This window comes from Rhinoderma darwinii, chromosome 11 (assembly GCF_050947455.1).
Source record: "Rhinoderma darwinii isolate aRhiDar2 chromosome 11, aRhiDar2.hap1, whole genome shotgun sequence".
NCBI classification, from domain to species: Eukaryota; Metazoa; Chordata; class Amphibia; order Anura; family Rhinodermatidae; genus Rhinoderma; species Rhinoderma darwinii.
In genome coordinates this window covers 37,460,215-37,479,413 of record NC_134697.1, presented here as the reverse complement: position 1 = coordinate 37,479,413, position 19,199 = coordinate 37,460,215, and the positions used below count along the sequence as shown (strand labels likewise).

At 41.5% G+C, this 19,199-nt stretch overlaps 1 protein-coding gene across 2 annotated transcripts in view; it reads left to right on the top strand.

Annotated features, from left to right (window-relative positions):
• TACC2 (transforming acidic coiled-coil containing protein 2) overlaps positions 1 to 19,199 on the top strand; it is a 131,501-nt gene that overhangs the window by 66,365 nt on the left and 45,937 nt on the right. For both annotated transcript variants that reach the window (XM_075841107.1, XM_075841105.1), the window contains exon 6: positions 18,809 to 18,972. In XM_075841107.1, coding sequence (XP_075697222.1) covers positions 18,809 to 18,972 — 164 coding nt within the window. The remainder of the gene's footprint in view (positions 1 to 18,808; positions 18,973 to 19,199) is intronic.

The window sequence follows — 19,199 nt, the reverse complement described above, 5'->3', positions numbered from 1 at the left end:
ATTGACTTAAAGCACATATTTCCAGTGCAGATAACAGATGCTCACCACATGGTAAAGAGATAGATTGCACCATTTATATTGTTGAAAACAAATTGTGAGGACCACATGCATGCAAGAGAACGTGGATAAATGCAGAGTGGGCCTTAAAACAACTAAAATGTGTATAAAAAGTCTGTGGATTAATATATTAGATTTTAAAGCCAATAAAAGAGAGACTCCGAATCTCACCCCCCACAAATACTTTTAACCAATTATATGAGTAGTACTATTGTATCTTCAGGCCCTTTTACATGGTCCAATGAGTACTTCATCATTGATTTATTTTTATTTATTTTTTTATCAGCAAGCCATACAAAAAAGGTCGTCTACCTCTGGACTACATACAGCATATCTAGACAGACTCTCAGGGTATACCAGCTTTGCATGTGCTTTATCAGAACATTTCCTTGGCTAAAAGGGGAAAGCTTAATAATAGTATTGTATTAGGGGATTGCTATTGGAGCGAATCCCTTATATATATATATATATATATATATATATATATCTGTATACACAGTTGAGTCACATTATTATGTCCACCAGCTAATATCCAGAGTAACCGCCGTGGGCAGAATGGACAGCAGCTAGACGGGCTGGGAGTGACTCAATAAGGTGCTGTTAGATTGTCTCGGGTAGCTGGAGCCGTGTTAACTGCAGAGCATCCCACATTTGCTGGAGGGCGCGTAGGGGAGGGTCCATAGAGTGAACAATAGGGTTGTTAGAGGTGGTCCCATAGATGCTCAATTGGGTTCAACTCTGGCAAGTTAGGGGGCCAGGGAAGTACTTGGTAGTCTTGGTCGTGCTCTTCAAACCACTGTCGGACATTTCTAGCCACGTGACATGTCACATTGTCTTACTGGAAGATTCCATCTGCCCCAGGGAAGACAAACGGCATGTATGGGTGGACGCGATCTGCAACGATGGATTCATACCCAAATCGGATCAGAGTGCCTTCCACATGGATGAGTGAGCCCAGAGAATGCCATGAAATAATTCCCGAGACCATAACGCTGCCACCACCAGCTTGTGTTCTTCCAGCAATGGTTGCAGGGTGTCTGTTCTCGGATGTTTCTCGCCTGACATGCCAATGTCCATCTGTTCGATGAAACAGAAAACGTGACTCATCGGAGAAGGCAACCCTTTGCCAATCATCGGTGGTCCAATTCCGATACTGCCGTGCAAATTGAAGCCTTTTTTCCAGATGCACCTTTGTTAGCATAGGAGCAGTGACCATCCGTCTGTTTCGGTTCACTGAACTGTTGTTTTAGACACACGTCTGGTAGCCCCGTGGTTGATCTTCACTGTGAGCTGCTCCACTGTAGTGTGTCATTCGGACCTCGCACACCTTCGTAGCCAAGGTTTACCTCTCACATCAATGGCACATGGTTCTCTGCAGTTTCCACGTCGGTTATTCCCAATGGTGTCATTTGTCCACTCACTATACACTTTCACCACAGCACCCCTAACGGATGCTCCGACACAGATGTGAACAGAGCCTATGGTCTAAATCTTACACATGCATCTCTGGTGTCATCGGACTATACAAACTCGTACTTTCCAACGTTTGAGTCTTAATTTGTGGGAAATTTCAAATCCTGCCCTCATACGCCTAGGAATGCCCACAAAACATCCTAGGAATGCCCCTTTTGGGCTAATTTGCATAAGCCCCCCTCTTTTGAGGTCTGTTTTTCGTGGACAGTAAGGCCCTGTTCACACGGCAGAATTTTTGCGGCCGAACCCGCCGTGGATTCCACCACAAAGTTCCACTTCCCATTCATTTCAATGAATTTCATTTCATGAAGTAATTCTCCGCCGGAAGCAATACGGTGCATCGCGTAGTCAAATAGTGACAACACTGGGTGCCTATGTGTTCAGCGTGACCAATTCCTGCCTATGCCTATGGTGCCAGGTTCACTCATACTTATGCTATTTGCATTTTGGCAGCAATTTACCTCAACCTGAAGAGTCAATCAGCGTAGTGCGTGGCGTGGAATCTTTGACATATATTTGTGGACAGCAGGAATTGGTCACGCTGTGAGATGGTGACAACTTGCTAAAACAAAGAGACCAGGCACAGGGGTATGACGCGACCCAATGCAAGGCATAGAATACACCAATTTTTAGACAGAAAGGTAAAAGAAATTAAGGTAATACCCACTTTGTTTGACAAATTGGCAGAACAGGTTTATAATAAAAGGAAAACGTACGTGGTGGCAGAGTGCTTCTTTAAACACACACATTTCTGCAGCACAAGGCTGCCACTAGGTGGAGAAAACTGAAGACTGATTTATACAGCTCCCATTGAAGGCAAAGAGCCTTTAATAAACCTGTCTTCAGTTTGCTCCTCCTAGTGGCAGCCTTGTGCGGCACAATTCTGTGCATACATAGAAATAATTTCTGTGAAAACTATTACAATATAGTAAATGAATCAGTGTAAACTGGGGCACTCATTCTGTAATAAAAATGTAGTGATATTTTCATATTTCCAAATGTATGCATCTAGTGGCAGCTCAAATTAAAATCTGAATTTTCAAATTTATTGTAAAATTCCCTTTTCCAGGAACTATCCTGGCTCTTGTTTCTAATTGGATTCATTTTTGTGTAAAGCCAGGAGTCGGCGTGACCTGCGGCATGACTAGTGCTGAGGGACATATGGTCCTGTTGTTAGCGCTCTGGGAATTAGAGATCCTAATATCTCAGCAGGAGGGAGAAAGTGATATGGAGCCTTTTTTTACAAAGAAAGGGAAGAAGCCTCCGTATTGTTCTCTGTTTTGTTTGTGCTGTTAACATTTTCATCTGCCAAGATCAGTTTTCATTTCATTGTCACGTCTCCTTTTCCATCCTGAAGATAGGACGTCACATGTACACTATTGGATTATGTCGCTGGAAGAGTCTAAAGCTAATTATGCAGGTTGCAATAATCTGCAGAGACATGAGCAGACAATAGCAAAGCACCCATAGACATTATGGGTTATGGGTATAGTCGAAAAACTCAATTTTGAGAAACTTTCGGATAAAATACTCCTAACTTTGATGACCAACATATGTGTAGAAAAAAGGATCAAATTTCAATTCTTCAGTTATTTGATTTTCATTGTCGTCCGGGTGTAGACTTATGTCTCTGTTCACTCCAGCGTTGTGGATTCCGCTTATAACGCAGCTATGACAGTTATGTCAGTTTATAAAACAGATACTAACAAGTCCTGACAGACCCCATTAACTTTGATGATGTCCGTCAGGTCTCTGTCAGGGTTCTGTTGTTTCCATGGCAAGAATAGTGCTGAAGACTGCTGAGCAGAAAGCCAAATACACGACATTAACGCTAGTGTGAACAGAGCCTTACATGCAGAGTACTGACTGACCACCAACAAGCAAATAATCATACTTTTTATTGGTAATGCATGTCAATGGCGGCATGAAGTATTGAGCAGGGTAGAGACATTCGTAACTAAGAACATCATGTGTGGCCAAAGAGATTTGGATATGTATGAGAAGTTGGAACTTTATTTTATCTTTAAAGGGTCTTTCCCAGAAAACACTTTTGTGGTTACCTCTACATTGAGAGTCCGGACTGGCTCATACTCTGGATTGTGGGGGTCACAGCTTACAGATCACCCACCTATTTGACTTCTGTTACCTGTTTGATTTTTTTGCAACAATTCCATTAATGCTCTTGTCATGATCCTAAAATCGGAAATGAGAAAAGTTGGTGCGCAAAGACCCTATACTTATAAAGTGGGCTTCTGGGCCAAGAGACAATGCTGTGATGTCTTGTATTAGGTTATCCTACCAAGTGTCAGGTATATGATCTCTTGCAGGTTGCAGGACTATTACTAAAGGTAACGTGATTCATATCTAAGCGCCCATTTGTGGGCATCACATATCTTATCCAATTCGAAAGCAAATGCTAAAGAGCTCAGACACAGAAGAGTTAAACAGAAGCCATTTCTCCCCCCTCCTCTTCTTTTTCTTGATCCTGCGTTGCTGATGCTGCTTTTGCTTTCTCCATCTCTGCTCCTGTTCTTTACACGTAGATTGACCGCTCATCCTGTTCCCCATAACGGAGATATTTTCCATAAAAAGCATACGTCTGTAGGGGATGAGGATTGCCAATATTCCTTTTTTTACTGAGGAGCGTAACAATCCTGCTGTCTCCCCTCCCCCTATTCTTGCTTGCTTTTTCATTGTGCTGTCTGAGCAGGCAAGCATCATCACCCGGTGTGCTACAGCCATTTGCATTCAGCCAGTGAATGTGCTGAGAGCTTGAGAGATTGACTGGACTAATCACGGTGACATTGTGACAGAGCTAAGGTGGCAAGGAGGACGCAAATGGATTCTTCCCTGTGACGAGAGTGACTATGACCGTTTGCATTGTGTGAGCAAACGTGCCATTCCTGCTTGTCTTGTGGCATCAACATTGCGCTGCATGACACTGGGTTGTGGAAGGCGAAGGACTGACTGGCGGTGATCTCTACGGTCATCCCCGGGGCTGGATAAAAGGACTGGCAGCAGGTCTCTGCTTTGCTCACTGCAGGGTCCTGTCTTGCTCTGGGCCAGGCACTGCTGTTTGGGCAGTGCAGGAGGCTGGGAGCCGACCTGCAGCCTGCTGAGGATGGGAGGGACTGAGTCAGCACTGCAGCAGGGACAGGCCACAAGCCTGGCAAGTGAACCCTCCGAAAATATGTGAGTAGGTTTTAATTTCCTAAAATGTGGCTATTCCCTAGTGCCATGGTTGTGCGGTTCACGATTCATGTGACACAGCTGATCATTTCTGCATTCTGCACTTTGTGACATGTCGTCCTGCCCTATACCTCCTATCTATATGCCATTACTCGGGTATTGTGACATTAACCTTTGAACCATAACTGCATTATCATTCATAAATCCTTGTTGCTTGGCATCTCTACGCATTGCCATCTCTGGTGGAGTTTAATCCTCTTAGACTGATATACCTAGTGCACAGCGATATAAGTCCTTTGAGCCTGTAGTGAACTCACAAGACGGACATACTGTGCCAAAAGTGTAAGAAATGCAAAAATAATATGACTATCAACATTGCATTAAAGTCGATGAAGATCAAAACACATATTCATGAGCAGTCTTGTGGTAAGCCACCATGCATGACAACTTACAAGAACTAAGCCTAAGTTTTGTATATATGTGGCGTCAGAGGTTGTAACGATAACTCCAGACATGCACAGATTTTCTCGGAAGATAAAGATTTCCATTTTAGTCCAATAACCATTTCAACCACAACAATACTCATAAGCCATGATCTTTCCTTCATCATAGCTATAACGCTGCCGAAGGATAGACATTGTTACCGAATATTGCGTAGTCAGCTCTAACCACCTGTGTGCTATCCTGTCCGAGATGAATTATCCACATCAAGGTGCTCGTTGCTTTTACCATCTTCCTGTATTACTTCCTCTGATTGACTATAAACCATTTCTTTAATATAAAATGTGCAGCTGTTACGCCTGACGCCGACTGGCAGCTGTCACCATCCGTTATCTAGTAAATTTTAGCTTGGCTATTGTTTACGTCCATTGTCAAAATGATTTCTCTTCTCAGAAAAGACCTATACTGTTTTTGCGCAAGACTGCATGGAAAATGTCTCTAATAAGCATCAAGCAGCTGCCCGAGGTGGCATTGTGCCAGTAAAGCTTTGCTGTGTCCTCATTTGTTGACCTGCGTTCATTATGTGCCTGTATATCTCATTGCTGCTCAACAGCACTCCCTGCTATTCTACCTCACAATCCTTTCAACCAAAATTAGCCTTTTGAGAGACATCACACAGCGCTCCTGTCGTGTTCAGGAATGTGTGTCGTCGCTGCCTGGAAATGGCAAAGAATGGCAGCATATGCACCTGGGCATTTGGGGTGGGTGACGATTCTAACATCTCTAGGGCACAAATACACTTCGTATGAAATATAGAAATATATAATTTATCTATTTACAGTGCCTGGCGACATATCCACAATTTTAATGGTAGTAGGCAACAGGATAAAGAACAAAACCAACACAAATACAGGGTGAACATAAAAGGAACAAAATCCATGCCGATGGTGCCAGGGTTTGAATAAAACATGGCTCCGCTACGTGCAGCAGTGTTAACCACAGGGTGACGCTGGCATTGCCACCCATAGAAAAAGAATGTATTATTAGGATTTTTTTTAATGTGTTTTTATTTTTGAAATGATCTAAATTCAGGGATCTTTTTCCCGGCATCTGTTTCCTTATAATGAATATAACCGGAGGGATGCCTTACCAATCAGGACTAATACCAGTTGTAGCATTTTGTCCACTCTGATCTTTAGATATGTCACATCACACGTTAGTTTTACTTGGTGAAAGAGACATTTTGTAACCTGAGGACATATTCTTTAGAATGGCTTTGATATGAACAGAATATTAAGGATATGAATAAACCGCATATTAATGCAATGAATTGTTAGGCTTAAAGGGGTATTCCAACAGTTCTAAACCCTCAGTATAAGCTGCGTATGGCTAAAAATAACAAATAGTCACAAATTAACCTTTCAAATCCCTCTCCACTCCCCCATCAACACTTCCGTGGTCCTCCACAAGTCTTTGTTTACTAGCCTGTGGGGATGACGTGCCATACTACAAGCGTGACTGTGGCATCCATTCACATTTTGTGGGTAGTGATTGCTTTTGCGCCCTCACAAAAAGGGACGAGATTATAAAGTGAGAGAGGGGGGAGTTACAACAGTATCATTGGAAGAGTGGACACAATCCTCTGATGTGCTTGTCTCTCTACTGCTTAATGAAATCTGCAAGGTTTCCCAGACTTAACCCTTTTGTGGTTGCCTCCCATCTCTAATATGCATTATTGGCTGACTATTTGTTTGCTTGTTGTATTGTATTTTGGTAGAGGGGGCGGGGGGGGACCGGTAAAGGATTTCATGCCGCCGTTGCTGGAGTGTCTGAAATGGCAAGAAGTGCATTTTTTATATTTTCCCATCTAAGATATTTATGGCATATCCTGTCTATATGCTATAAATATCTTAGATGGAAAGACCTGGAGATTTATAGAAAGTCATTAGGATCAGGAGAGCACATTGAAGTCGGACAATTGTTCCCTCAGGCAAGAGATACGAGCTCTCGTTACTTGATCATGTTGAAGATATGTAACTGTAATTACTTGTTAGATATATAAGTTATACCAGTGAAGTTGTCTACAGTATGTAGCTTGTAGCTTAATTGCTTTATACACATTTTGCACATTGGCAGTGTAAATGTAGCAAAGGAGTTGGCAAACAAGAATAACGTTTTTGATTGAAAATATCAAACTTTTATAGTTAGAAAAACTTCAAACTGGAAAAGGGATTATCCCATATACATGAAAAACACTTCAATGAACTAAACTTTAAAAAAGAAAAGTTGGTAAAAGTAAAATCTATTAAAGAGCTGCTCATATCATTCACACATACGTACACTATATGGACAAAAGTATTGTGAAACACCACTTAATCATTAAAGGTTATGTACACCTTTGAAAAAATTTGTTTTAAAAAAAATAAAAAGGGGTATCAGTGTGTTTGGTGCAACTTTCTAATTAGTTTTCATTATAAATTATTTTAGCTTTTTCAGAAACAGCTACTTTGTATCCTGTAAACAGAGCAGCTGTATCTAGCGCTGAGACCTGAATCCGTCAGGTCTGCGGGACTGACGGGTTCAGTGTCGCCGACTCCTGCATGTCCCTGACACGCAGGATCCACCTGTAATCTATCACATCTAAGTTATGAACTTAGATGTGATTAATAACAGCTCGATCCTGTGTGTCAGAGACATGCAGGATCCGCTGATGATACAGAACCCGTCAGTCCCGCTGACCTGATGGATTCAGGTCTCAGTTCTAGATACAACTGCTCTGTATACAGGATAAAAAGCAGCTGTATCTCAAAAAGTAAACATAATTTTTAATAAACAGTTATAGGAAAGTTGCACCAAACACACCGATACACACACACACATATATATATATATATATATATATATATAAAAAAAGAAAAAAGTTTTTATAGGTGTACGTAGCTTTTAAATTCAAGTGTTTCACAATAAAATCCATCACCTCGCCATGCAGTCGCCTTTACAAACATTTGTGAAATAATGGGTCATTCTACAGAGATCACTGAATTTCAGCGTGGTCCTGTAATAGGACACCACCGCTGCAACAAGTCAGTTTGTGAAATTTCTTTTCTCCTAGATATTCCACGATTAACTGTGAGTGGTATTATTGTAAAGTGGAAGTGTTTAGGAACCACAGCAACTTTGCCACAAAGTGGCACACCACTTAAAGAGGCTCTGTCACCAGATTTTGCAACCCCTATCTGCTATTTTTATTTTTAAAAAACGAGCATTTTTGGCCAAGTTATGACCATTTTTGTATTTATGCAAATGAGGCTTGCAAAAGTACAACTGGGCGTGTATTATGTGCGTACATCGGGGCGTTTTTACTTATTTTACTAGCTGGGCGTTAGGAATGGGAGTGTATGATGCTGACGAATCAGCATCACCCACTTCTGTTCGTTAACACCCAGCTTCTGGCAGTGCACAGACACAGCGTGTTCTCGAGAGATCACGCTGTGACGTCACTCACTTCCTGCCCCAGGTCCTGCATCATGTCGACCACATCGGCACCAGAGGCTACATCGGCACATCGTGTCGGACGAGCGAGGACACATCGGCACCAGAGGCTACAGTTGATTCTGCAGCAGCATCAGCGTTTGCAGGTAAGTAGCTACATCGACTTACCTGCAAACGCCGATGCTGCTGCAGAATCAACTGTAGCCTCTGGTGCCGATGTGTCCTCGCTCGTCCGACACGATGCAGGACCTGGGGCAGGAAGTGACGTCACAGCGTGATCTCTCGAGAACACGCTGTGTCTGCACTGCCAGAAGCTGGGCGTTCTGAAGAGAAGTGGATGATACTTCTATACACAACGCCCAGCTAGTAAAAGAAGTAAAAACGCCCCGATGTAACGAACACAATACACGCCCAGTTGTACTTTTACTTTAAACACGCCCAGTTGTACTTTAGAAAGCCTCATTTACATAAATATAAAAATGGTTATAACTTGGCCAAAAATGCTCGTTTTTTAAAAATAAAAACGTTACTCTTATCTACATTGCAGCGCCGATCTGCTGCAATAGCAGATAGGGGTTGCAAAATCTGGTGACAGAGCCTCTTTAAAGTTACAGAGCGGGGTCGCCCAGTGCTGAGGCGCATAATGCATAAAAAGTGGCCAGCACTCTGCTTGCTTAATAACTGCAGAGATTCAAACCTCCTCTGACATTAACATCCACACAAAAGCTGTGCGCCAGGGGCTTCATGGCATGGGTTTCCATGGCCGAACAGCTGCATCACCTTACATCACCAAGCACAATGCCAAGTGTCGGATGGAGTGATATAAGGCACTGGACTCTGGAGCAGTGAAAACGTGTTATGTGGAGAGATCTGTCAGCCTGATGGACTAGTCTGGTTTTGGCGGATGCCAGGAGAACGTTACCTCCCTGTCTGCATTGTGCCAACTATAAAGTTTGGTAGAGGATGGATAATGCTATGGGGTTGTTTTTCAGGGGTTGTCCTAGGTTCAATTAAGTCTGAGAAAAGTACACAGCGCCACATGGTGCAAGATAAACCTTGATAGGTAGGGTAATGGACAGCAAGGGTAAGTTGTTGCATTCACCGTAAGAGCTTGTACTGGCAGGTACAGTTTAGGGATGTAAGCAGTGTTGTGACAAGGTTGCAGCTTTCAGTATCCAGGTACCGGCAACAATAGTATTGCGCCGCGAGTGAATAGCAGTAAAAAAGAGTATATATGTTTTCAAAAAAACATATATGTTAAAACTGGATATTTGAGAAAGCGCTACACAATTGGATTATGATTGGATAATGATTATTGGCCTGATGAAGACGCATGTTCTGCGTTGAAACGCGTTGCCCCTCCTTTTATGCAATAAATCTACCATATGCATCATTCTACTAATCCAATTGTGTAGCGCTTTCTCAAATATCCAGTTTTAACATATATGTTTTTTTTAAAACATATATACTCTTTTTTACTGCTAGGTCCAATGAAGGGAAACATTAATGCTTCAGCATACCAAAACATTTTGTACAATTGTACGCTTCCAACTTTGTGGGAACAGTTTGGGGAAGGTCCTTTTCTGTTCCAGTATGACTGTGCCCCTGTGCACAAAGCGAGGTCTATAAAGACATGGTTGGGTATGGAAAAACTTGACTGGCCTGCACAGAGCCCTGGCCCCCAGTCCATTGAGCACTTTTGGGATGAAGTAGAACAGAGATTGTGAGCCAGACCCTCTCGTTCAGCATCAGTATCTGACCTCACAAATGCTCTTCTGGATGAATGAGCAAAAATTCCCATAGACACTCCAAAATCTTATAGAAGCCTTCCCAGAGGAGTGGAAGCTGTTTAAGCTGCAAAGGGGGAACCAACTCCATATTAATGCCTTGAGAGTGCGATTTTATAAAATCACCTTGAGGTGTAATGTGTAGCTGTTCCAATACTTTTGTCTATATAGTGTATGTAAATGATTCTGAAGATGAAACACATGATATATGAGATAAACTAGGAATCACGGGGACAGCCATATTTTTGGGTCCAGGCACTAATCACATTGAAGAACACTAGAATCAGCTTCTCACCAGCCTAAAATGACTGCTTACAAGGAACGACAAATTCTATTCAACTACCCTTCAAATTCAGATCCGGTATATCTTAAGTGTAGACCTACGCTACTGTATGGCAGTTCCTGTCACTCATTGCACATGGCAAGAGCCATCATGTCATCGACTCAACCCTTTGCAGCCTATTTTGTAGCATTGAATTGTGTATAGAACAATGAGGTTTGCAATGAAGGGTCCACGGACAGCTGGCTAAACCTTGACTGTAATGTCTTTGCTGGGACAACCCAATTTAAGAGGTGGGTTGCTATGCCATGTGCCATGGGACTTGTGAGTCAAGTGACTGCATTTCACAGGATTTAGTGTCTCTTTACCCATAAAGTATACCATTGGTTTGAATGTACACAAACTCATATATTAGAGAATTGCATCAAATTCAATCCCCTAATCACTCTGCTGAAAGTAAGAAAAGGGCAGGGAAAGCGTATTCCATGCAACTATCCTACAACGAATCATCAAACTACTGACTGTTTTCCTACAGTAGCCAGTACTTCACCAGCATGGTTGTATGTACCATAGAGGCAGACTATGCGGCTGCAATGGGGCCCGTGGAGAGAGGGGGCTTGTTCCAGGTTGGTCTTGACCCCATTTTATTGGGTGGTGAAAACCTTCCCTGGGATGTGCTCCCCCCCCCAGTGCCTGGGATGTTAGTAAACAATAGGGCAGATTTACTTAGACTGGTGTTTCATACATAATCCAGACTCCACTGGAGTAAAATGCACCAAATTTATTAAGAGGAGCACGCCTTTTAATACATATGGCGTATCTTTGGCTGTCCGTGCACCAACATTGAACTCTACGCCTGCTATGAGCAGGGGTAGATTTACGCTATAATATACGCCAGATTCAGGTGTAAATTATCGTAAATCTGTCGTGTGCATTGGTGGCTCCGCCGCTCCTGGCTAACTCCGCCCACTTTCCACACCTGTTTTTGAAAAGTGGATGAAATGTAAAAAGTCACAAATTTTAGTGCATATATGGTGTGCCACCAAAAAAGTGGCTTAATACCATTATTTAAATCCTCCCGATGTGTGGAAAATGTACCAGGACTTCCTCCTGCGGGTGTTTAGGAGTTTGGTGAAGTCAAGCAGCATTGAAAGCGACCTGACTTTTATCTTTTCTATAGAGTCCCCCCATCCTCTATGTATACCACTGTGTACAAACAGACTATAGCCCCCCATAAACAGCATAGCACCAGGGGCAGCTGTAAGGAATGACTGCCCTCCGCTCTGTTTAGGATTCTGTCACAGAGAGTATATTGTGGAATAACAGGTAATGCAGACTATACTTTTGTTGTAAGATTTATACTCAGAAAGCAGTTTCGTCTATGATAAGGCTTTAGTAATTCATTGGTTATTGCAACAAAGTCTATGACGTGCTGGCAGTCCATTGTTTCCTTCTTTGGTTCTTTCTCGCTCGCTCTCTCATACCTCCCCCACCTCCTGGCCATTTTCTCTTGCTTTGATATTGCAGCTGTTAATTCAGCCATGCCTTTTATCATTTTCATTCTAGACAAGGGTCTGTTTTATCCCCTTAGGGTTTCAAATCAGTCTCTGCTAATTTTTTTTACAAATGCATTTTTAATTATGGTGGAATCTTTATCTTATCACCCGTAATGATATCCTGTATGTATGGGCCTTATGTAACAGGTGTCTGTGTTCCTATCTAACAGTTGACAGTATGTATGTCCAAACTTCTTTATTTTATATCCAACTTTGGGGTTGTTTATTTTTTCTTAATAATTTCCGCAAAAAAAACCCAAAAGAATCCAAAAGATTCTATTAAAGTGAATGTCCACCTTTTATCACCATGTCATATTTAGGTTTAACTTTTTGTGATAATTATTTTCTTAATATCTTTTGTATCAGAAATATGGAGCTCTGATTCTATTAATATATATTAAGAAATGAATCAGCGCAACATTTAGAACCTATTCAACCTGTACTTAAAGAGGCTCTGTCACTAGATTATCAAATCCCTATTTCCTATTGAATGTGATGGGCGCTGCAATGTAGATAACAGCAAAGTTGTTTTTAATTTTAAAAATGATCATTTTTGCCCAAGTTATGAGCAATTTTATATTTATGCAAATGAGCTTTTCAATGGACAACTGGGCGTGTTTTCTCGTTTTACCAACTGGGCGTGTATTGTGGTTGTGTTCAGATGGCACTGGTTTCTTTTGGGTGCTCGAGGTAGGGTCCCAACCCAGGTATAGGTTAAGAATTTGTAGTCGGCACACCTTGCTTATGTTACAAAAATATATATCTTTATTGGATGGATGCCAGAGGCTACATGTGCGACGTCGACGTTTCGGTCGATAAGACCTTCGTCGGGCACTGAGCCGTGCTGGGGACTGGATCGGTGCAAAATATAATGTGTATGTAGCGCTGCTATAGTGAGTACTGGGCGGCTTACCGCTCTAGATGGATCTGGGCGTGTATTGTGTTATTACCAACTGGGCGTTGTGAATAGAAGTGTATGACGCTGAGGAATCAGCATCATACACTTCCCATCGTTCCCACCCAGCTTCTTTCACTGCAGACATACAGCGTGACGTCACCAACAGGTCCTTCAACATTGTCGTCGGACAAAGAAGATACATCGGCTCCAGGCGTCCAAAAGGTTAATATGCTCGTCCCTAGGGAGTTTGCTATGCTTACTTTCACTTTACCTTCTGACGCCTGGAGCTGATGTGTCTTCTCTCTTCCGACGCCAAGGTTGAAGGACCTGTGGGTGACGTCACGCTGTGTGTCAGCATTGAAAGAAGCTGGCTGGGAATGATGACGTCACCCACAGGTCCTTCAACCTTGGCGTCGGAAGAGAGAAGACACATCAGCTCCTGGCGTCAGAGGGTGCAGTGCAGGGTATGTGCAGGTAAGAATAGCAAACTCCCTAGAGACGAGCATATTAACCTTTTGGACGCCTGGAGCCGATGTATCTTCTTTGTCCGACGACAAGGTTGAAGGACCTGTGGGTGACGTCACGCTGTATGTCTGCAGTGAAATTAGGTGGGTGGGAACGATGAGAAGTGTATGATGCTGATTCGTCAGCGTCATACACTTCTATTCACAACGCCCAGTTGGTAAAAACACAATACACGCCCAGTTGGTAAAAACACAATACACGCCCAGTTGGTAAAACGTGAAAACACGCCCAGTTGTCCATTGAAAAGCTCATTTGCATAAATATAAAATTGCTCATAACTTGGGCAAAAATGATCGTTTTAAAAAAAAACTTTGCTGTTATCTTCATTGCAGCGCCCATCACATTCAATAGGAAATAGGGATTGATAATCTGGTGACAGAGCATCTTTAAGAGTAGACATTCACTTTAAAACGGAAGTTAAAGGGATTGTCCAGTGTTCTTTTTTTAACGTTAATAAATGATTGCATAATTATAATTTATACAGCTTTCTAAAATAATTTGATTCTCAAATCCTCACTGTTTTCAAGATATCTACTTGTTGTCAGTGAATTAAAACGTTCTTATTTACATTTGGGGTAGGAGCAGACACCTATCCTATGCAAAAACAATATATGAGCTGGATTGCTTCCAACTAATATGATGGTACATATAGTATGTCCACCGCTGACATCACCTGAATGAAGCTATCTGATATGTCACAGAGTTCCTCTGATTGAAACCAATTTATGTTATTACAGTAGCTTTCATTAGTGATACACGTTTGTGATGTCACAGTAAATTACCTGCCTGAAACCCACTTGTGATGTCACAGATTACCTGACTGAAACCCACTAGTGATGTCACAGATTACCTGACTGAAACCCACTAGTGATGTCACAAATTACCTGATTGAAACCCACTTGTGATGTCATAGATTACCTGACTGAAACCCACTTGGGATGTCACAGATTACCTGACTGAAACCCACTTGTGATGTCACAGATTACTTGACTGAAACCCACTTGTGATGTCACAGATTACCTGACTGAAACCCACTTGTGATGTCAAAGATTACCTGACTGAAACCCACTAGTGATGTCACAGATTACCTGACTGAAACCCCCTTGTGATGTCACAGATTACCTGACTGAAACCCACCTGTGATGTCGCAGATTACCTGACTGAAACCCACTAGTGATGTCACAAAAGCCTACTTGACTGAAATCCATATGTGATGTCACAGCAGTTTACTGGACAGAAACACGCTTGTGACATCAAAGCTGTTCACCTGACTAAAATCAACCTGTGATGTCACAGCAACGTTCCTTGGTGAAACAGTTTTGATGTCACAATAGCCTAGCTCACTGAAACTCACTTGTGATTTCACAGCTGCCTACCTGTCTAAAACCCACTTGTGATGTCACAGCAGCGTACCAGACTAGGCAAACTTCTGTGGGCTTAGGCTTCGTTCACATCTGCGTCGGGGTTTCGTTCATGGGTTCCGTCAGACCTTTTAGTCAGGGGAACCCATGAATGGAAACCAAACGCAAATCATAGCTTTCTGTTTGCATTACCATTGATTTTAAATGGTAATACTTTCGTTGCTAATGTTTTCCGTTTGTCTCCGTTCCGTAATGGTTTTCCATTTTTTCAGCGGAATTAATAGCATAGTCGACTAGTGGTATTTTTAACTGTGGGCAAGCCCTTCAATCTCCTTCTAAATATACTCTGTTGTTATTGCCGGACATAACTATTGTGTTTGTGTTGTGAAATATTAACATGTCGGTACACTGGTACTCTGTTCCTGAAATATTCTCAGAATGATTGTCACTTTTCTTCATTTACGCAGTGGTAAGAAGGGGGCTGTAGTTCACCTAGCCTGTAAGAAAAGTAGAAGTACAGGATAAATGCAGATCCTTGCCACAACACATCATGGTGCCATGGCACCATACCTACTTTTACTATAGAACATTACATTCTGCTATATACAAAATACATATTATCTGCTTCTCTTCAAGTTCAGCTGCCTGTTAACCACTAGGGTGTCACTAGGTCTTTATCTATAGGATGCATATTCTGTCAGTGATGACAGCGCTCTGCTGTGCAGTATTATCTCCACTACATTTACAAAGGTTAAACCAGTCACCGGCATGTTAAATTGAGAGACAGAGAAAACATTTGTAAAGGCACAATTGCCGCATGGACTGGACACTCCAGGCAGAAAAACTGTTCATATAAGCGCCCCATTTACAACCTTAGTTGGTACTAGCACTAATGCATGTGAGCTGAAGCTTTCTGTTTAATTTTCTGTAAATCATCAGACTAAAGATTCTATCAACTTATGGAAAATTAGATAGTAGATAGATAGATAGATAGATAGATAGATAGATAGATAGATAGATAGATAGATATAGATAGATAGATATAGATAGATAGATAGATAGATAGATAGATAGATAGATAGATAGATAGATAGATAGATAGATAGATAGATAGATAGATAGATAGATAGATAGATAGATAAAACAGAGTTTAAATGAGTGTACGGTTTTTGACCACATTCTTTCACTTGCCCCTTTTAGGGTCTGTTTAGAGAAGTTCAAACAGAGAAAGAAGTGGCCCCTGTGCAAGAAGAGTATGTTGACCCCTTGCTTTTTATCAGAGAGCAAACTGCTATTGATAGATACAATCCCTCATTATGTGTGTTTTCTGGCATTATTAGCCTAGTCCTTACTTGCCTTTTAGCAGACAGTAAGGAGCCCTGTTATTGCCCTTTTTAGATGACAGCAGCCCTCCTGCCTATAGGCCTATATGTAGGTACACAGGCTTTACATGGGCTACGTTGGCCTGCAGATCCCCCACATTTTAGGCAGGGCATTGAATCAGTTGAAAGTCTGTACACTAGTGGACTTCAGGACAGCTCATTGTAACCAGTAGCTGGCATGGATGCCCATAATGTGACGTTGCTATGCCTATTTATGCAGCAGACCTGTGTAATCATTGTGGTTCCCTTGTCGCAAACATCTTTTAGGCAGCCACCCGTCAGGTAGACCCCTTGTACTCACAATCTGAACACGACTTTTCAAAACTGGACAACCTCTTTAAAAAATACACGCATACCCAACTTTTGGTAGAAAAAGGCTGCAACCCTCCCCCCCCCCCCCCCACCACCACCACCACCACCACCCTGGTATGTATTGCATAATGCTTTGTCACCTCATGTCCTCATCCGCTTTTTAATGTGTCTGCTATTCGTTACGTGTTGACAGTCTGTATGTGCGGAGTCACACACCTACTCACTTGCAGGCTCTTGTTTTTGTACCTGAGGATAATTCCTGTTATATTTCTATTATGCGTTGCGACTATCCTCATAGTTAACCTGACTGACCTCTTCTATATTGTTGTTTAATTGGCCTTCCGTGCTGTTATTTCTTGACTGCTGAAGCTTTTTACTAAAGATCTTCTTAGCTTCTTACCTGCTGGAGATGAATCTTTATTAACACGTGAACCTCCACTTAACCTCATATTAAAGCCACGCAGCCTGGATTGTAGACACATTTTATGCATTCCAAATTGTGGACCTCACGGCCTCTATTCATGTAGTGATGTTGTCTCAACCCATAAACCGTTTATTGATTTCATCAGGTTTCCATCTGTATTGTAAAGCCAGTAAAATCCACAGCAATGTCTCATGCCTCAATGACGTCACCAGCCGATAGTATATATATAATCTGCATTCAGTCCATGTATAATGGGTATGCTTTAAAGTGAAGTCAGTGTTGCCAGCTAGAGGGAAGGAGAGCGATGTGGGTGCCGCAGGGAATATTCCTGGCTTTGACAAGTGGCAGCTCCCATGCCCACAATACCTAAGCGCATAAAGCATGCTGGAACAAGTACAAACCGCTCTGATCTACAGTGGCGGGTAACGTGTGCCGACCTTCTCGGCTGCACCTGGGCACTATAAAAGATTTCTCTGCAGCCATTTTCCACTGCTGACTACTAATTATTTACATGGAGCTCCAATTTAAGGTAATGTAAATCAGGCTATGTTCACACTGGTGTTAGGATCCGCACTCCATAATCTGCTGAACTATACAAAGAATTAAAGCCTGACAGAACCATCCTTCATATATACAACATGAATCCTGTAATATTCCGGTAACTTTAGAAGGTTTCCATTCTGTAAGAGATTTATTCTGATATTGTATTTTTATAATGAATTTGTAACCTTCTGCTGCCTTCAGACTACAATTCCCACAACGGATAGAAACATCTGAAACCACTTTGTACTACATTAAGTATATTACATACTGATGCCTTATCATAAAATCCAAAAACATTTACATGTTCTTTTTACACATTTGTGATCTCCAGTTATCTCATTGATGTTATTATTAGAGTTCTGGAATTCATTTGTTGGTATTGTAGTGGAAATCAACCATGGGAACCTTTCAGTTCTCATAAGAATGAGTGGAATCCTGATTAATTTCCCAATAGTACAGAATCCCAATCTATAAGAATGTAGAGAACATACAAACTAGAGTATGGATATAGGCATGATATATAATTTTACCTACGGCCAATCAACTGAATGTATGTCCATAAACAAAAGCTATTGATTCATCTCTTGATCTGCTGAGGCAATGTATGTTACACAAGTACACTGTGATATTAAAAACTTGGCCAATTTGACTTGCGGTATGGACACCATTGCACCATAGCAGTTCATATGGCCATCAAATTATTTCATACAAAATGTATTATGTACTTATTAAATATGTGTCAACGTGATCCTTATTCTGAACCTTATAATCCCAACCCAGTCATTTATAAATCTGAAACTACTCATTTTATTGAGTAGTATTTTCTCGAATAGACCACGTTTAATAGTCCGCAGAATCTACCATTGTGTGTTGTGTTAAGTGATATAATCACTTTGTTTCTGAGAATTTAATATTGTGTTGTTTTTTTTTTTATATCGGAGCACTTTTCTCTTTAATGCTTGCCTTCAACTTTACATTTTAATTTTTTTCCGTATTTTCGCCAGTCTGGTGTAGTCCACAAAATGCAAAAATGCAGGGTTTTATCTCATCACATTTAGTATGATAATTCTCTCTTTTATTGTTTATAGGAGCTCCGATTCTGAAGAAGCTTTTGAGACCCCAGAATCCACAACCCCTGTGAAGTCTGTGCCCCCAGTCCCTATTCCTTTCGTTCCAGAGATTCAAGAGCAGCAACCACAGAAACTCCAAGAAGAAGAGACTACATCCCTTCCACCCAAGACTGAAGAACCAGGTATACCTCCCAAAGTAAACTAATACATTTAATGAATGCACAACCAGTCTTATTTTAATGATGCTTAAAATATTTGGGTATTTAGGTATTATAGGTGGGTTAAATATAAATTGCTTCCACTACTGTGATTTTTACTTCAGAAGGCTCAACATGCCATATTATTTCATCCCACTGGTTCCACATTTAAATTTACAAACTTGAAATAATACGTTTTGTACTTTTTTTTT